Source organism: Capra hircus, chromosome 19, assembly GCF_001704415.2.
Source record: "Capra hircus breed San Clemente chromosome 19, ASM170441v1, whole genome shotgun sequence".
NCBI lineage: Eukaryota > Metazoa > Chordata > Mammalia > Artiodactyla > Bovidae > Capra > Capra hircus.
The window spans coordinates 6868172-6887814 of record NC_030826.1 but is presented as its reverse complement, the minus strand read 5'-3'; the positions used below and the strand labels follow the sequence as shown (position 1 = coordinate 6887814).

Sequence of the window (19643 nt, the reverse complement as noted above, 5' to 3'; positions counted from 1 at the left end):
CCTGGGAGACCCTGTCAATCTCTCAAATGGTCTGTTAGAAATTTAGAGTCCGTGTAATAAGTTAGCACTACTTAAAGTTACAGACCTTTTTCTGCTTTAAATTGATACGCACTTTACATTTTAATTTCAGTGTTTTTCCCAGTTGGAGTGAAAAGGGGGCAGGAAGACGGGGAGAGAGGAAAAAAAGAAAGAGAAGGGGCAGTGCTTTTCATGAAAACATCAGTTCTTATATTTATGCTTTAGGAAAGCAAGGGGGAGGCAAGGACTGCAGCCTGATAACTGAACTTTCTGTTCAGAAGTCCCTCCTCTCCATTGGGCCTTAGCTAAGTTTCAGTAATTATTGCTCAGGCACATAGTCTTGGAGCTTTGCTTTCTCTCAGACTTGTACACAGTTCTAGGAAGGGTTGTTGCCAAAGCCATCATGTGATTTATTGACCCTCCACTGGGACAAGGGGGAACAGATATAACTTTGTGATTTTATTATAAGGAGGCTGGGTTAATATTTCTAGGTGAAACAAGCTACTATACCAAGTTCAAACGTCTGAAGAGGGAGGTTAAGAAACCCTGAGTGCGGGGTGTAAGGATTATTCTGTCCTGGGGCTGCACAGACGTCGTCTGAGGCAGGGAGCAGGAGAAGAAAGGACACATTGTGGCCCATTTCCAGCACCTCCTGTGTGTAGAGGCGGAAGCTCCTTGCCTGCAGAGGGACACGCGCGGAGGGAAAATGGGAGAGTTACAACATGGCACTTACATAAACAACACCAAACTGGCATGAAGCATCTAACAAAATTACATGACTTTAAGCTTGGAATTTTTATACAACATAAATATTAGGGTTCAGTCCATTTAATAATGCTATATAAAATCAAGATTTAAGGCAGTAATGTTCCACATAAACTCTGAAAACAACATTTATGCTTCTTATAAAAGCAGAAAATGATTGCGTTCTGTGGGCTTTTCAAAATGATGAATGTAATTACATGAAGCAACAAAAATGGATTGAATTAAAAATCCACTAGTTTCAATTTAAGTTGGTTAAGGGGGGAAAATGTAGTTTCTGGCCAAGGACTGAGAAAATTTTACAAGTACCAAAAAAAAAAAAAAAAAAATGTTGTATGTACTCTTAGGCAGTTGGGCAGCCTGCTCCCAATGTATGCGTAGCCCAAGAGTCACCAATGAAATATGAGCTGCTTCAGACCTGCTAAGCCCAAGAAACCCTTTAAAGGTATCTACTGTCAGAAGTTGAGCTGGCATTTTTTTTCCTCCTCCTGAGTATATGGCCACCCCTGGAATAATCCAGTTAACTCCCCTAGTGTCTTTATAGCATCTCATACAATTTATTCTTTTTCACCGTTAGCTGTTTTGGACTAGCTTTGCAACATTGACTTGTAATCAGAGTAGTACCCTAATGCAAGAACACTCTTGGCGTCTTTAATCTATCCTCTTGTCTCCTTGGGTCAGAGGCCAATTCAGGTTGTCCGTTGTTTAAAGAGAGCCAGTCACTCCTGTTACAGTGTCCCTGTTTGCAGGCTAAACTTGGCTTATTTTACTCGTGTGTATAGAAACAGTATGTGTGTGTATTGAGTGGAGAGAGATGGTAAATGCAGATCAAAAAGAAGAGGATCTAATGCTACATGATATCAGCTCACTAGGCAAAACCTAGTAAACCTTGACTCTTGTCTTCTGAGCCAACAGTTTCTTTTTTAAAAGTTGCTTATTAGTGGAGGTGAGATCTGCACGTTTGGACTTAGACAAGACAATAATTTTGACAGCAAATTTTCTGTTTGTGGAAAGACAGCATGCAACAACCTTGGCCACTGCTCTAGGTTTATATTACCAGTCATCTGCTGTTCTTAAGGAAATCATTTGCAAATCTAACTGTACACTTATTTGTTTACTTCCCTTGCTTCATGCTCTCCTGAAGCTAAGAGCTGATGTCTTTCCGGGTGGGTTAGCCAATTTTTCCTTGTTTGACCGGACCACAATAAAGTGGGGTCTGGGAACTTTGGGAGACGTCAGCATGGAAGAGCTAGCGTAAAGGTGAGGAAGTGTACCCAGTGTCCGTGTGTAGGCATCAGACTGAAAATGTGCATGTATGTGCAAAGCAGCATTAAGTCAATGAACAAAATGTATATACGTGTAATTTTTCGCCTCTTGAGTTTTACACCATAACGCAGTTTCCATGAGTCATAAAAAGAAGATAAAAATAATGGTAAAGACTAGTACCTGATGTAGAGGTATGTTGATCTGCTTAAGGAGAGCTTTCACTGCCATCTGGAGCTCGTAGAAGAACAATCGCATGGGGCAGTCAGGAGTATGATCCACACTTTCCATAGATTCAGAGCCAGAAAGCTTTTGGACCCATTCCCACTCCTCTCTGTATGTTGAGTCAAGTTAAAATTAGAAATACAACAAAAGTTCAGAACACAGCTCAGAACATTTTTAGTGTATATGTCCAGAACCTGAATAACCAATTTTTGGTGGTTAAAACTTGATGCAGTTCATGAAATTTGAACTTTTTGCCACCCAGATAGAGCTTAAAATGAGCTCTTTTCAAGTTTATTTCACCTATCAAACCACATATACCTCAGAACAGCAGGTCTGATTTGTAATGAATCAGTTTTTGAGATTGGAGCATTGAAATATTTTGAAATGATTTTTCTTTCCCTGAAGATCCCCTGTAAGTTCTAAGACCCTACATTTTACCACAGGGGCATCTGCTGGTTAATTCAGCAGTTGGGTAACCGCAGGACTCTGGTCCAACTCAGGCAAGGAACCACACGGCACATTTCAACCCTGGCCTGTTGTAATCGTGGGCACTATTTTGGTTTCTTTCCCTTTCCAAAAGGAGAATCACAAACAGGAACACCAGACAATTCCAAAAAAAGGAGCCAGGGGACACACATCACTGATTCTGTCCTCTTTTCAAACCAGTCATCTGCGTCTTTATTCTGCATGCTCTGCCATCCTTCCTAGTGAACTTTTCCAAACGTTCTGCAGAAAGGAAGGGGAAAGAAGGAAGGCGGGAGGAAAGCACATCTGATTTGTCCCTCAAAAGCTGCTCTTCAAAAGGATCTTGAAAAGATCAAGGGAAATACCTCTTGGGCAGCACTGTTTCTGTAAGGTGTTTTAGCACAAGTCTCTAAACAGATTCACTGGGCCCATTTGCTCCTGATGGCAAGGAGAAGCAATGTGCTCTCGGGAGCAGGCTAGGGAGGAAAGGAAAGCCCTGTTGTTCTGGGATGGAAAGAGAGGAGGTGCTAACGTGTTTCCTACCCTCGTGAAAATCCTCTGAGGGCTCTCCCTGATGGGTTACAGTCACCGGGCTCCTAGCTATGAGCCAGAAAATGAAATTGATTGTGGCAGAAGCTTTGCATCGGAATATACTCTCTTTTAACCAGCTCCCCTCTTAGAAAAGTTTCTGTTTTCATGATATCAGTTTCATTTCAATTCCCATACTGGAAAAGACTATGGAAAAATATACCCTTTGTCTCAATAAGAGGGAAAAAAAAAAGGAAAATTAAATCCCGCTTCAATCTGGGCATACTGTTGGCCTCACAAATAACTGAAATCTTTGAGAACCTGCTTGGGAACTCTATCTTTTCTTCCATCACTGACAGAGAACTAAATGAGGGGTGCTGACTAGCGTAAGTATGCACAAAATCGAAAGGACCACATTGCTGAAATAGTATCTGTAATCAAATTAGAAAATAAATCACCAGGAGGAATACCATTAGACATCCACCGCTAACTAATCAGTGTAGCCTTTAAGGATGAGGGAGATGAAACTGGTACAATGAAGACTACTGGAATCTTCTGTAGAAATGAAACTTGGATCCTTGGCACATGGAGATTAGTTGGTACAACCACTAAAAGATAGAATCGAAACCTTTAAGACACAAATCTAGAAAATGGATGAAAGTAACCGTTGCAGAATCCACCCAACAGATGAGCCTCTTGGGAAGGCCAGAGATTACTACTGCTGATTGTAGCAGTGGCCACCAGATGGCAGGCTTCAAGTCTAGGTGTGTGTGATAAGGGAAAGAAGAGAATATGGCAGCTGGTGAGTGCTCTAAAGACCTCATGCGTCATCCTCATCACCATCACTGTCACCAAGGCATAGTTAGTATATATTGTGAGACACTACAGTTAATAAGGCCTTTGCACTTTAGGGACCAGATTTTAAATGACCAAATTAGAGTCTGCTTTGGTTAAGCAAATTTGTAGGTGCAACTTGGATGATCTCAACTGTCACCGAAGCCTGACAAACTCTTTTCCAAGTTCTTTTTCTATTCTCATCTAGTCTTTCCATGTTGAGCCCAATTCAGTTCATTTTAGTAGACGTTCAGAAGGCTACTAGAGGGTTAGTCGTAAAGCTGGGTCAGATTACCAAGACTGGGCAACTTTTCCAAAGTTAACAGGGCAGTTCACCATAATACCAAACCATAGAGCAGTTTCCAGAAACTCAGGCCTAGACTTCTTTTCTTCCCTAGAGAATCATACAGAGCATAGCAAGCATACGAAGTCCTTAGGTCAGGGGATTAGAAGTGGGAAGAATGAGAGTAGGGAGGGTCCTTCAAGATTATGGGGAAATCAGTCACTCTACTAGAACCCATTCACACAAGCGATTTTTTAAAAATATGACTTTTTAGGTTATGGAGAAAAGATTTTGGAAATAGAAGTGTTGAAAGAAAAGGGCATCTGTTCACTAACCTGAATGTCAGTGGCTGCAGAGAGGAAAGTGAAAGGATAGCATCCTGTTTAAATGGGTGCGCTGCTTATCCTAATGTTAAAATCGCGGTATGCCTTTAAAGGTAACGAACCTGCCCGCAATGTGGGAGACCTGGCTTTGATCCCTGGGTTGGGAAGATCCCCAGGAGAAGGGCGTGGCAACCCTCTCCAGGCTTCTTGCCTGGAGAATTCCATGGACAGAGGAGCCTGACGGGCCATGGTTCATGGAGTCACAAAGAGTCGACATGACTGAGCGACTAACACTTTCACTTTCCTTACCCTAATGTCAAGACCGAGTGATGCCTTTGCCCCTGTGTGCTGGCCCCTGAAGGCATCTCATCATAAAAACTTCACCCGGAGTCACACTTCAGGTTCCTTCTGGCACGTCAAACCCATCCCTTCAACCACTGTTTCATCACAAGAAAAACCCAAACTTCTCATAGCTTACTTGGAAATGTTATAGTTTTCACGGATCTTCACATGACAGAGAATGTTAGGCAGCTTTTGGGTAACAAGAACTTTGATCTGGTCCACAGAGCTACAGAGCTTTAGGTAACCCAGATATAATCCAGGAGAGAGACGCTGATGACTCCTTTTGTGATAGGAGAGAATATCCTGTAGGATGAAAAATAAAGCAAAAATACATTAAAAGATAATCTCTTTTCATCTCTTAGGTACACGGTGTCATGAATTAAAGGAGCTGTAGCTAGGTGATCAGTTAGAAACCTTGGCTATCACCATCATGACAGTTAACAATGTATTGCCAGTACAGCCATCTTAACCTTCAGGAGAATTAGCCTCCAAGGCAGGTAGGCAGTCAGCAATATTTTCTGCATGTTTATTTTCCTCAGATCTCTGCTCCACAAGTGGCTGTGTGAGTTGTGATTTGGAATGGGTTGAAGAAGGTACTAAAGGAAAATAGAATTCATAATTTCTATCCTTGGAGGTTTATTGTTTAGCTGGGGCATAACTGTAAAAACTGATAAAGCAGTATAGAAAAGCCTCATTATTTCAGGACAATTGGTGTCAGGAAAAGGGTCAAAGTTTTATAGTAAGTAAGAGAAAAAGAGAATTAGACTGATTATCTTGAAAAATGAAACAAGTAATAGCAATATATCTTATTCACACGAGTTATAATTGGCCACTACTAAATTATATGACAGCTGGAATGCTCTTCCTAGTATTTGACTTTCACAGTGTGATGATGAACAGGATAATTTTTGCAAGAGGATTTGAGGGCTTCATATATTTTTTTCCTCTGGCATAAACACTTGATCTTCAAGTCAGTCTCTTACGTGATCCTTGTTCCTTGCGTGTTCTTCAGTTGTTAACTGGCCTACCTCTGCTAGATTCTCAGCTGTCTATGCATGTTGTTTGATTAGGTCTCCTTGTCTTCATCAGCTTCACAAAATTTTGTAACTTTTACAAGCTTTTAAAGTTTACCTTGTAATAGATTTGCGTTGAATTTGCCTTGCGTTGCAGATTGTCCCATCACACTATTCTACAGGCAGCAGAGACTGAATGAAGTTGGGGCAGCAAGAAGTGCCAACCTACTAAGGCTGTGACTTTTTTTCTCTACGTGACTGCAGGGACTCAGATAATAAATATTTGGTGATACAGATGCTTGCTTTCCCCTATATCAGTAGGTAAGGCTTTGTATACATTCGAGCAGTGTGATGGGGAGATGAAGCAGGCATGATGACTCAGGAAACTGATTCGAAGAGAAGGATTCCTGTATGCCAGCGTTTGGCCTGTTTTCAAAGCGGGTGAAAAAGAGGGAATCAATGCTACCTCCAGGAAGGCAAAAAAGAAGAGGAAAAACAAGTATTTAGAATGGTATAGAATTCAGTATGGAACAGAAACGTATGAAGGAGTGACCCCTCCTCTGTAGATGAACCATTTGTAACATCTAACACGGGCTTCCCTCCTGCCTGCAATGCAGGAGAAGGGGAAGGGGAAGGGGAAGTCACTCAGTCGTGTCCAACTCTTTGCGACCCCACGGACTGTAGCCTACCAGGCTCCTCCGTCCAGGGGATTCTCTAGGCAAGAGTACTGGAGTGGGTTGCCATTTCCTTCTGCAGGGGATCTTCCCAAGCCAGGGATCGAACCCAGGTCTCCCGCACTGGAGGCAGACAGTTTAACCTCTGAGCCACCAGGGAGACCTGGGTTCAATCCCTAGGTTGGGAAGATTATTGCTCCATTATTCTTGCAGTGAGAATAACATATGTTAGTCGGTATTGTCTTCTTTTCACATCCTTATCAAGCATACTGAGATACACGTACTATAGGAGACACTGGGGTTTCAGGTGAACCTGATATAATCCCTACTTTTAAAGAGCTTACGGAAAACAGGTCAGTAGAGGAATGATTACAATATACTGAAACCCGTTTATAATAGAGGCAATGTAGGCATACAGAGGAAGGAGTATTTAACTTATATTCTTCTTCTTTTATGTTGTTTGGTTGAACTAGATTTTGAAATTAATAGCAGGGACTTTTAAAAAAAATTTCAGATTCTTTAGTGCCCAGTACTATTTCTGCATATAACAGGTTTGCCCCATGTGGCAATCAGGCCTTGTCTCTAAAACAGAATGGGTGAGAAAAGCAGAAGAGGGACACACAGTTGGGAGGAGGACATAACTAGCATTATAGAAAAGCAAATAAGTCACTTTTATGATACATGGCAAAAGATAGACTTGAAAAATTTAACTTCATGATTAAGAGGAGAGGAACTCGTCTATCAGGTGATCGATAAGGCTGAATTTTTTCATCTTGTCTCTTCAGAGCAGATCACAGATAGGTAACTACAGGAAGTTCAGTCAAGGTGAAATTTTTGAGACATGAACAGGTAATCAAAGAGAAAGAAACAATTAATGAGAGAAGGAAAAATGGAAGTATTCACATCAGCAGAATTTGATGACATGCACCCTAGGGGTACTTGGTGTACAAGCAGATGTGGCCACAGACCCACAGGTCATTATTTTTGAGAAGTGATGGAAAACTGGAAAAGTCCCTAAAGACTGGAAAAGGGCAAATATGTCTATCTTTGAAATAGGAAGGGGAGAAACACAGAACGGCCCTGGTAATTAAAGACCACCACCTTATTGATCTTTGGGAAGAATGAGAGTGAGCTATCAAGCAATCGATTTGCCAGGCCCTAGAAGACCATGAGACACTACATAAGAGTCAACATGGTTTTGTGATGGGCAAATCATATGGACAACTCTAATTTCTAATAGCAAAAGAACAGAATCCATAGACCAGGGAGATGTCTCCAGTATAATCTGTAAGCTGAACATCAGGGTTGAAGATTCATGGATGATGGGGATATTATGGCGATAGCAGGACATACTGAGTGATGGCGCAGAGGAGACTGGTCCTGAGAGCCAGTCTGTTCAGCGTATTTATTGATGTTCCAGACAAATAAAGAATGTGTGTATCAAATTTGTGGGTCCCAAAATTTGGTGTGGTTTTGATTTTCTGGAAAATAGTAATAAAGCTCTGAATGACCCTATGCATTGGAAAAATAAGCCTATCGTAATTAGGGTTGAAACTTAATAAGAAAATGTGCTTGTAAAGACCCAAACCCAAGAGTAAAAATATAGGATGGGTATGAGTATAAGAAAAAACATGTGGGGGTCAGAACTGACCACAAATAGAAAGTGAGTTGGGAACACACTGTGGTTACGTAAAAAACAATGTCACTCTGGGATGGAGTAAGTCACTCTTCCATTCAATTTTGTAATGACTATTACTGAGCATCTACTATATGTTTTCCTGCCTTTACATGGTCATTTATCCTTCATTAGTCAGAATGTTTTCGGAGCCTGTGAAATGCATGCGAAGAGAAAGAGCTGTCCTGTTCACATGATTTGAGGTGCATTAGAAAGGCCTCCTGAGTGAGTGAGTGTAACTCGCTCAGTCGTGTCCGACTCTGCGACCTCATGGACTATACAGTCCATGGAATTCTCCAGGCCAGAATACTGGAGTGGGTAACCTTTCCCTTCTCCAGGGGATCTTCCTGACCCAGGGATTGAAGCCAGGTCTCCCGCCTTGCAGGCGGATTCTTTACCAGCTGAGCCACCAGGGAAGCCAGAAAGGCCTCTTAAGCCAAATCAAATGCCTCTGGGTTTATGTATTGCCTGATTTGACCTCTAATCTGCATTGCCAGTCTCTATTTCCACTACAGTCCTCTTGTGTCTCTTACCTCCAGCCAAAATGGATTGCTTTTCCCTTCCTTATATATAGCCTAATCTCTCTTCTTTGATTCCTTTTTGGTTCGTGAATTCACTCATTCTGCCAACTTTCATTGAGTACCTAGAGGAGGAAGTGGCAACCCACTCCAGTATTCTTGCCTGGAAAATCCCATGGACAGAGGAGCCTGGTGGGCTACAGTCCATGGGGTGGCGAAGAGGCGGACATGACTGAGCGCACACTACTACTACTGTGTATCAGGCGTTATGCTGGGATGTTAATGACATCAAGGTCAATAGGACATGGTCCTTCCTTTCATGGAACTCATATTTCAGTTTGTGAGAGTGACAGGTAGATTTTTCTTAGCCTGGTGTGATGAAGGTTGGGTAATGTCCATTGCGGACGCAAGGGAGGGTGGGATCTACTTTCCCAGCTTTTACCCTCTTTTCTTTTTTAACCATGCCCTCTATTTAATTATCTATTTAATTTCTTCCTCCCTCTCTTCTCTTCTGTCTTCCTTCCTTTCTTCTTCCCTCCCTCTCTTCTGTTTTTTTTTTTTTTTTTTCCTAACTGCCCTCCCCCCCGCCGTCTTTCTCTTTTTTTTCTCTACCTTGTGAACTTACACTTCACGGCTCAGCCAAAAGTCACCTCCTCTACAAAGCCTTCCCTGATATTGCCAGGTAGAATTAATAGTCACTTTGTCTGTGTTTTCATAGTACACTGTTTGTGCTGCTATCAGGCTCTGGTTTAATTCTGCCTTGTATTACCTTGATTTGTTTACATGTCTGTCTCCCTCCCTTGACTGAACTCCTTGAAAGCAAGGACCTTGACTTAATCATTTGTTTTTTCTATAGCACCTAGAAGAGTTCTTGGCACATAGTTGGTGCTGAAAAAATGTTTATTAAATATGAAGTGAGAGGCCCAGACGTAGTGGGGATCTGGGGCTGGACCTTGGGGAGAGAACATGTTGAGCTGGTACAGAGGAAGGGGCTACTCATCTTCTCTTCATTGACCAGATATCCTGAGAGCTTGTTAGAGGAGTGACATGAGTTGCTTTTCCATTGACTTTTGTTTGATTGGCTAAGGCATGGAAGCTGAATTGCCCAGGGTTAGCAGAGGCCATAAAACGGTGGTCAGTGGCCCAGGATGATACAGGCTGCCAAGAATGTAAAGTTTCTGAATTATTTTCTAACTTTTAAAAAATAGAGCGATTTTATCCCAAATTCTGGACTTTTGACTTCTCTTTAAAAATTGAAAAAGACTTCAACATTGGGACCACTTTCTTCCACTGCAATTAGCTGCGGCTGAATAGGGCTGTTCTTCAGATGAGACAGGGGCTCTCCAGGTTACTATAGTCTTTATTACTTCCACTTTTTAATATTGAGATCTAACTCATATACCATAAAATTCATCTTTTAAAGTATAAAATTCAGCAGTTTTTTTACTAAAGTCACAGGGTTGTGCAACTATCGGCACTATCTAATTCCAGATTGTTTGCATCATTCCCGAAAGAATCCTTGCATTAATTAGCTGTCATTCCACAGTCCCTCCTCTTCCTGCCTCTGGAAACACTCATCTACTTTCTGTCTCTATGGATTCCTGCACTGGGTATTTAATCGTGTAGCATTTTGTGGCTGGCTTTTTAAACTTAGCATAATGTTTTCGTCCATGTGAGCATGGATGGATCAGTACTTGACTCATTTTATGGCTGAATACTATTCCATGCTATGAATGTACCACTTGTGTTTATCCGTTTATCAGTTATTGGACGTTTAGGTTGTATCCACTCTTTGGCTGTTGTGAATACTTCTACTCTGAACACTGATGAACAAGTTTTTGTGTGACCCCAGTTGTTTCTTCGGAGAAGACAATGGCACCCCACACCAGTACTCTTGCCTGGAAAACCCCATGGACGGAGCAGCCTGGTAGGCTGCAGTCCATGGGGTCGAGAAGAGTTGGACACAACTGAGCGACTTCACTTTCACTTTTCACTTTCATGCATTGGAGAAGGAAATGGCAACCCACTCCAGTGTTCTTGCCTGGAGAATCCCAGGGACGGTGGAGCCTGGTGGGCTGCCGTCTATGGGGTTGCACAGAGTCGGACATGGCTGAAGTGACTTAGCAGTTGTTTCTTATTCTCAGTCCAATTGACTCATTTCCATTAATCTTCCTGATTTCAGTAGTTTTAAACTCCTATGTTAGGCGATCCTAGGAGGCATAGCAGGAATGTGCAGGAAAACAGCAGAAACGGACAGAAGAGATGGTTGGTCCTGAGCACCTGGGGTGCAAAAAGAAGATCCTGGGGGGTGTGTGCAGGCGACAGGAAATGTCTAAGGACAACAAGAGAAGGAAAGCAGGGACGGGAGGGAGATAGAGGCAAGCTCCATCACAGCTTCTCTAGGGCCGCAGGTTAAAACGGTCTAGAGGAGAAGAGGGGGAGGCAAGTGAAGCATCCCTGCGGGTGGGAAGGGCACCAGGCTAGGAGTCAGAAGACCTGTGTCCTGGGCCCACAAGCTCAGTTTCGGCTGGTATGACCTTGGTGAGTTCCTTCCCTGAAACCCATAGCTTCATTTATGGATTGGACACAGATTTCCCACTCAGCCTCACTGGGTTTTCATGAGGGTCAAACAGATGTGACAAAGTGTTATGAACTTTAAAGTACAGGCGTCAGAGATTAATCTTCAGAGAAAAACCTCACCTGTGAGGTTTCTAGTTATTGAAGTGACCCCTGAAGATTATGGTCAGAGAAACTCAGCGCCTTCGAGGGGCCTTTCTGATGGAAATACAGTTGACCCTTAAACAACCTGGGTTTGTATTGTGTGAGTCTACTTATCAATGGATTTCAGTAAATATGCAAAAATATACGTGTAGAATAATGTGTACACTTGTACAAGACTTGAAGTGGTTAGGCTGTCCTTACATAGGCACAAGGTGAGGAATATTTAATGTAAAATTAGTAATGTTTTAGTTTTCCTACTGGTTTATAACTTTGCTTTCAAAGAATTACATTACCATGTAGTATATTTCCTCTCTCATAATTGGAGAAACTGCCTATAAGCCTATCATCACATTAGATTTTTTAAAAAAAGTAACAGTGTTTCCAATACTTTATTATGAGTGTGACTGTAATACTGTATGCCATAAAAATTTCATGACCATTCATTAGCCTATAGGTTAGGCTACTGTGAAACATACATACATACATACATTGGATTGATTAGGCTACCGCAAACCAATCATACTGCTGCTTCTTTATTATCAATGTGTGAATTATTATACTTAATAAATAAATATGAATTTCTTTTTTATTTTTATTTTTTAATATGAATTTCTTTTTCACATTACCTTATCATTTTTGATGTCTAGCAAGGACAGGAAAGCCTGGCCTGCTGCAGTCCATGGGGTCACAAAGAGTCAGACTTGACTGAGCAACTGAACATCACCAGTTTGTAATAGGAATAACAAATACTGTGTTTTGTATAAGTCAGTGTTTTGATAGGTACTGACAGATAGAGGATTCATCTTGTAAAGAGATGATATCAATTTATGGTATCGATAAATACAGTATAATGATGCTTTTGAACTGTGGTGTTGGAGAAGACTCTTGAGAGTCCCTTGGACTGCGAGGAGATCCAACCAGTCCATTCTAAAGGAGATCAGCCCTGGGTGTTCTTTGGAGGGAATGATGCTAAAGCTGAAACTCCAGTACTTTGGCCACCTCATGTGAAAAGTTGACTCATTGGAAAAGACTCTGATGCTGGGGGGGATTGGGGGCAGGAGAAGGGGACGACCGAGGATGAGATGGCTGGATGGCATCACTGACTCGATGGACGTGAGTCTGAGTGAACTCCGGGAGTTGGTGATGGACAGGGAGGCCTGGCGTGCTGCGATTCATGGGGTCACAAAGAGTTGGACATGACTGAGTGACTGAACTGAACTGAACTGAACTGGAAGTGTATTTTCTTTTCCTTATGATTTTCTTAATAGCATTTTCTTTTCTCAATCTTATTATAAGAATATACTATATAATACATATAAAATGTGCTAATCAATTATTTATGTTATTGGTAAAGCTCTGGTCAGTGATAGGGTATTAGCAGTTAAATTTTGGAAGAGTCAAAAGTTATACGTGAATTCACTGCTGGAGGTGGGCTTATCGGCACCCCTAACTCCTGTGATGTTTGTTCAAGGGTCAGCTGTGCTTTCATTGCCAGCCACTTTGCTCAGGGGGATTCTGACTTGTCTGCACTAACTCCCTTTTCCTTCCCAGGAAAGTGTGGGAAGGGTTTCTCTTTCCCTTCCAGATACATGAGAGACGCCTTCTATGAAGGTCTGATACTTGAGAGGGTCAGGAATTTGAATGGGTTAGACCCTGGAAGTTCCCTGGGGCCCTAAAGGATTAGTACATAAGTTGTGGGCCCAGATTGTGTTAAAGCCCTTATCTGTTTTGAAAATTCCATTGTGGATCACATAGTCTTTATTTTTAGTCTAAATTTATACAGTTTTTCCTTACTTCGTATGTAAAGGAGAGGAAATAGTGAAATACTCCAAGGGTTGAATGAACCAGTACCTAAGGTCTCCTGGGAGAGTAGGGATGAGGAGGCGATGAACTGGGTGTGCCCTGAGGAGAACCTAGTATTGGTTGGATTTTTCTGAGTAGAGAAATAATAAAAAATAACTAACAGCTCAGCTATTTAGAATACTAAAAGGTGATGCTGTTAAAGTGCTGCACTCAGTATGTCAGCAAATTTGGAAACCTCAACAGTGGCCATATGACTGGAAAAGGTCAGTTTTCATTCCAATCCCAAAGAAGGACAGTGACAAAGAATGTCAGCTACCATACAATTGTGATCATTTCACAAGCTAGCAAGGTCATGTTTAAAATTCTTCAACCTAGGCTTCAGCAGTATGTGAACCAAGATCTTTCAGATGTACAAGCTGGGTTTCAAAGAGGCAGAGGAACCAGAGAGCAAATAGCCAACATTCATTGGATTATAGAAAAAACAAAACATCTGCTTCTGCTTCGTTGACTATATTAAAACCTTTGATTGTGTGGATCACAACAAACTATGGAACATTCTTGAGAGATGGGAATACCAGGCAGACCACCTTACCTGTCTCCTGAGAAACCTGTATTCAGGTCAAGAAACAATAGTTGGAGCCAGACATGGAATAATAGACTGGTTCAAAATTGGGAAAGGTATGCGACAAGGCTGTTTATTTAACTTGTATACAGAGCACATTATTGGAAATGCTGGACTGGATGGCTCACGAGGTGGAATCAAGATTGCCAGGAGAAATATCAATGACAATATGCTGATGATACCACTCTAATGGCAGAAAGTGGAGAGGAACTAAAAAGTGTTTTGAGGGTGAAAGAAGAAAGTGAAAAAGAAGAGAGTAAAAAAGCTGACTTAAAACCCAACTTTAGAAAAGCGAGATCATGGCATCTAATGCCAATCGCTTCATAGCAAATAGAAGGGGAAAAAGTGGAAACAATGGCAGATTTTATTTCCTTGGGCTCAAAAATCACTGCAGATGGTGACTGCAGCCATAAAATTAAATGGCACTTGCTCCTTGGAAGGAAAGCTATGACAAACCTAGACCGTGTATTAAAAAGCAGAGATATCACTTTGCCAACAAAGGTCCACATAGTCAAAGCTATGGCTTTTTCAGTAGTCATGTACGGATGTGAGAGTTGGACCGTAAAGGAAAGGAGTGCTGAAGAATTGATGATTTTGAATTATGGTGCTGGAGAAGACTCTTGAGATTCCCTTGGATAGCAAGGAGATCAAACCAATCAATCCTAAAGGAAATAAATCCTGAATATTTATTGGAGGGACTGATGCTGAAGCTGCAGTACTTTGGCCACCTGATACAAAGAGCTGACTCATTGGAAAAGACCCTGATGCTGGGAAAGATAGAAGGCAAATGGAGAAGGGGGTGACAGAGGATGAGACGGTAGGATAGCATCACCAACTTAATGGACATGAATTTGAGCAAACTCCAGGAGACAGCGAGGGACAGGGAAGCCTGGCCTGCTGTAGTCTGCGGGGTCACAAAGAGTCAGACACAACTTAGCGACTGGTCAATAACAACAACAACAGCATTTGCTAAGCATTCACTTTGCGCTGTTCTTCTAATGCTTTCCATATTTAACTCACTTAATCCTCATTAGAGACCCATGAAGTAGGTTTTATTTTCAGAAGAGGAAGGACAGGGGGTAAGAAATTCAATAACTTGTTACTAGTGACATAAACAAAAACGGCGGAGTCAGGACTCACACTGTCAGCCTTGTTCCATAGCAGTGCCTCAAAATGCGGTGTGATGGAACAGAAAGAAGCTCAGGCTTCCAATCAGAAGGCCTAGTGGTCATCACTTGAGTGACCCTAAGAAAAAAGAATGGGTCTGTGGCCTGTAATTGTGGGAACTATCCAGCCTCCTTTGGTCAATACCAAGATCTATCTCTGTGTTGAGTTGGTGGGGCTACCTCCTAACGTAATTAAATGTTAAGTCTAAGAGTGATTACCCTAGGGATTTTATTCACCCATTTCCTCTTTAGTGTGAGACCTGTATGGGAAGGAGGGGAGAGAGAAAAAGTAGAAGGAGGAAAAAGGAGAAGTAGGGGGTGGGTGGGAATGACATCAAGCAGGAATGCGCCAGTCAGCGGGGGTAAATTTTCCACTTGGATCTGTGTGGAAACCTGATCTTGCCTCTATTTTTGGTCTCCTCTAACAACTTTTTGCCAGATTGGAATTTTTCTGCACCTGTAACACATTTTTAATGTAATAAGTCTAGGAGAAACCAGGTATTATATCATGCTGGGGCCTGTGATGTGTTTCGTTTCTAGGAGCAAAGGTAGCCCAGACTCCAGTTTATCCCTATAAGGGATTAGTGTATTAGTCACCCTGTAAAAGCTCAATTTATTATGATTTTTTAAATGTTTCTTTTAGCACTTACTTATAAAAGGTGAAAGGGGAACCACGAATGTGTCTGCGTTCCCTGCTCCCACCTACACCTACACATATACACACACACACACACACACACACACACACACACACACACAGCATCACCCTCTATAAATTTCATATGAACCCAAATTCCATGAAACGAAATCCAGAGGTATTGGCTTTGACCAGTTAGCTTACCTTTGCTGTGATGGACTTTATCCTGGTCTGGGCCAGAAAAGTACAGAAAGGTGAGATTATTGTACAAGCCACGCCTCAGTGGAGGATGGACCTAAGTCAGCAGGTTAGTGGTTTAGCTGTTTAGGGTGATCATGTGGGATTACCGGGTCAAGGCTTAGGTTTGGCTTGTGAGACTGAGCCCTTTCCCATTATTCCAGATTGGCCATCTTGTGGATATATGCCATTGGTTATGTAGGCCTTAAGGCAGTTGTTTCTCCTACTTAACCACGCAACTGGAGAGCTCTACAGAACCTGTTCTCATCACTGGGTTTAAAAGAAGGAAAAACAAAACAAAACCACAGCTTGAAGCCCATGTTCGCATAAGAACATGTGGGGGAATTCCCTGGTGGTCCGGGGGTTACGAACCTGCCTTCTAATGCAGGGCATGTGGGTTTGATCCCTGGTCAGGGAGCTGACACCCCACAAGCCGTGGGGCAAGTAGACCCAGCATGACAAAAAAGAAAAGAAAAGAGTGTGTGAGAGAGAGAGAGAGCACCCGAGGCGGTGGGGCGGCATGGAGTGAGCGCGGAGCTTGGAGCACAAGGCAGCAGAAGATTCCAGCTCTGCCATCCAGGCGGGAGGCTGGATCTCAGCTGCCTGGTGTTTGCGTCTCCGTGACTATTTAGTTCTCTCTCCCGTCCCCGACTCACCAAAATCCTAACTCCTGCCCTCAAATGTGCTGTTAAAACAGCAGGAAGAAGCCTGCTTCCAGCAGAAGATCTGAATTCAGATTTCAGCTCTGCCATTTTCTAGCTGTATGTTTAGGGGCAAATCCGAGTTTGATGGGGCCTGAAAATAACTCCATTTTTGATTCTTCCCTTAAGGAAAAGAGTAGAAAATTATAAATGTGAAGTTGTTAGGGCCTTTGAAGGGGCTTGTAGGAGTGAAGAACTGAAGGAAGTTTCTGCGTCTTTCCTGTGTGTGGAATGCAAACAATGATACGTCTCTGGACCTTTTCTTTCCATTAGTGCATACGTAACTGGCTCTTGGTATATTTCACTAGAGGTTCAATTAAGTGAGTTTGGAACTTTCAATGTTTTGCGAAATTGAAAAGACTACATACCTGGATGGTTATCAGTAAAATGTCTAAGGCTGTTGGCTCCTCGGGTGTTGAGAGAGACTTCCTCTGGCTTTGCAGTTTTGAGATCTGCATCCATTTTCCGTTGAAAAATGAATAGAGCATCTCCACTTCTCTGATGGTGACTATGAGGATGTTTCCATGTCGATCTTTAATGGGTTCATAGTAAACTCTTCCCAAGTTGTGTGTCCCAAGTAAATTCTAGAAACGAACAGATTTCTGGTAGCTTTGATCATGTGCAAACAAAGCAAGATAACTGCAACAAAAGACACTGAATAATTATCTGATGTTTCTGAGAAGCTGTTTTGTTGTTGTTAAGCAGATTTAAACTTAGAATATGTAGCATCATAGAAATGTACTTAACAGAAGCTCAAAGAAAATGTCTTTACCATAAGCCTGCGAAGATTATAGCAAGAGGCACAAAAATTATGTTTTTTTAAGCAAATTTAATGTCTGTAAATATCTCTTACCCACATAGACACACCAGCACATAAACCTCAGTTACCAGCACTTGAAGAGAATCCCAGATGTTTTAAAGAAAAATGCCTGATATTTCAAGTATGCTACTTGCGGAGTTTTCAAGAGATCTACAGTAAGCTGGTATGAAGTGGGGTTGTTCAAAATGAAGAAGTGAATTGACAATGTAGCACATTGTACAGGTCCCCAAATGACTGCACATTCCCTTCAAGATACTTTTAATTGGAAGATTGGCCTGGTTTGACTTATCTGCATTTCAGAGAGTTCTAGTTATTTAAAAATTTGTTGAAATTGTTTGGGAGCTAGGTCAACAAGGTAGACAACACTTTTAGAAAGGTAAGAAGAGAATGATGCCACATTAAATTTTGGAGGGGCCCAGGCCGATGTTATTAAAATAAGCAATTTTACACGTGTGCAAAGCTTAAAGATTTTTAACTTAGAGCAGTAGATGAACAGGACAAACTCTCCCTTTCCTTTGAATATCTATGGTTTTTTTTAAAAATTATTAATCATCTCAGAGCTTAGCTGTGATTTTTGTGAGCTCATGTAAGTGCTGACGAGATAGCCTGTTAGCAGGAGAGCAAAAGCAGAACTTGAATTTGTATAAGTAATTAGGATGACCTAAAAACAAATGAGCCAGCTGATCAGTATCCACATTTACAAAAACACTGGAATGATCCTCATAGGTAGGCACTGTGTCTTTTTCTTCTTCTTAATTTACAAGGGCAGAGTGCATATTGATAAATAAGAAATTTCATAAATAATTATTGACATTATAAAAATTCATTTGGCAGGCTTACTATTTTAAAAAATGGCCTAACTACTCAGTCAGATTATTGCTTTCCAACAATTAACTTCTATATCATAGGGAAATAATTGGGTAAGGCTCTTACTACAGCCTTATATATAAAGCAGTTTGCTGCAAGGTCATACTGGCTTAATCAGCAGTGGCATGCTGGTAAACCAGCGATCAAAAAAAAAAAAGTCCGGATATATAGAATATGCCAATTTTTGTGGTGTAAATACTCCCACAATATTTTATTTCACGTTATCAAAAGTTTGATAGCAGGCTTTGAAAAGTTCTGAATACTTAACAGCTGTCTCTTCTAAGTGAGTACAAGTTGACTCCAGCACATTACTGCTGTTAAGTTTTTAGTTATCCTGGTGTTGAGTTTCAGGCTGGCTGCTGTTCATTAACACTTAGACTTTTGAAAAATGACTTACTCTTTCTGGCCCCGAGCTTCATCAGCTAAAATTAAGAGTCCTTATAGCTCAGACATCCCTTATGCTAATCCTTACCTTAAAGAGTGATGGATTAAATCAAGCAATGTATGAGAAAGTATTTTGTACACTCTCAAGCTTGATACAGGTAGGTAGGGTATAGGCTTTCTTTACTGCTCTGACTGGAAAACAACACTTACTTGTTTTTAAGATTCATCTCAGGTTTCACCTCCTCTGGGAGGAATTTCTCAACTCATATAGGTAGAATTTAGCATCTCCTTTTTTGTCCCTTGCTGTTTCTGGTACCAACTTGCATCTTAGCATGACCCTGGCTCTCCTGTGTATTGATGTAAATGTTGTGAGATCCATCTCTTTTCCTCTGGGTTCCTTGCACAGTGCCTGGTACATAGCAATAGGTCAAGAAGTTTTTGTTGTCTGAATTCACATATTATCATTAGGACACTGGAAAATATGATTTGCTTGGGATCAAAGTGGGTGGGTAGACATTGAATGAGATGATCATTTCATTTAGGCAGAGTTATTATCATTGGTCCACTGTTAGCTTTGGATGTGTTGACTAAGAGACTAAACAAGAAAGCACTAAAAATCTTTCTGAAATTCTATGTTGATAGTTAATTGAATTAGATAGTTAGCTCTGGGAAGAGCCCAACGTAAAAGAAGAATATGCTTGTGAAAGTAAATTGCAGCCATATAAGGGGGCGAATGTGGGGTTCTTTAGAGCCTAAAGGAAA

At 41.5% G+C, this 19643-nt stretch overlaps 1 protein-coding gene across 1 annotated transcript in view; it reads right to left on the bottom strand.

Annotated features, from left to right (window-relative positions):
• Positions 212–19643, bottom strand: part of ANKFN1 (ankyrin repeat and fibronectin type III domain containing 1) — a 160244-nt gene continuing 140812 nt past the window's right edge. Inside the window, exons 13-16 of the mRNA XM_013971777.2 lie at positions 17179–17394; positions 5180–5346; positions 2227–2377; positions 212–697 (exon numbers count right to left, since the gene is read on the bottom strand). Coding sequence (XP_013827231.2) covers positions 506–697; positions 2227–2377; positions 5180–5346; positions 17179–17394 — 726 coding nt within the window. The 3' untranslated portion in view covers positions 212–505. The remainder of the gene's footprint in view (positions 698–2226; positions 2378–5179; positions 5347–17178; positions 17395–19643) is intronic.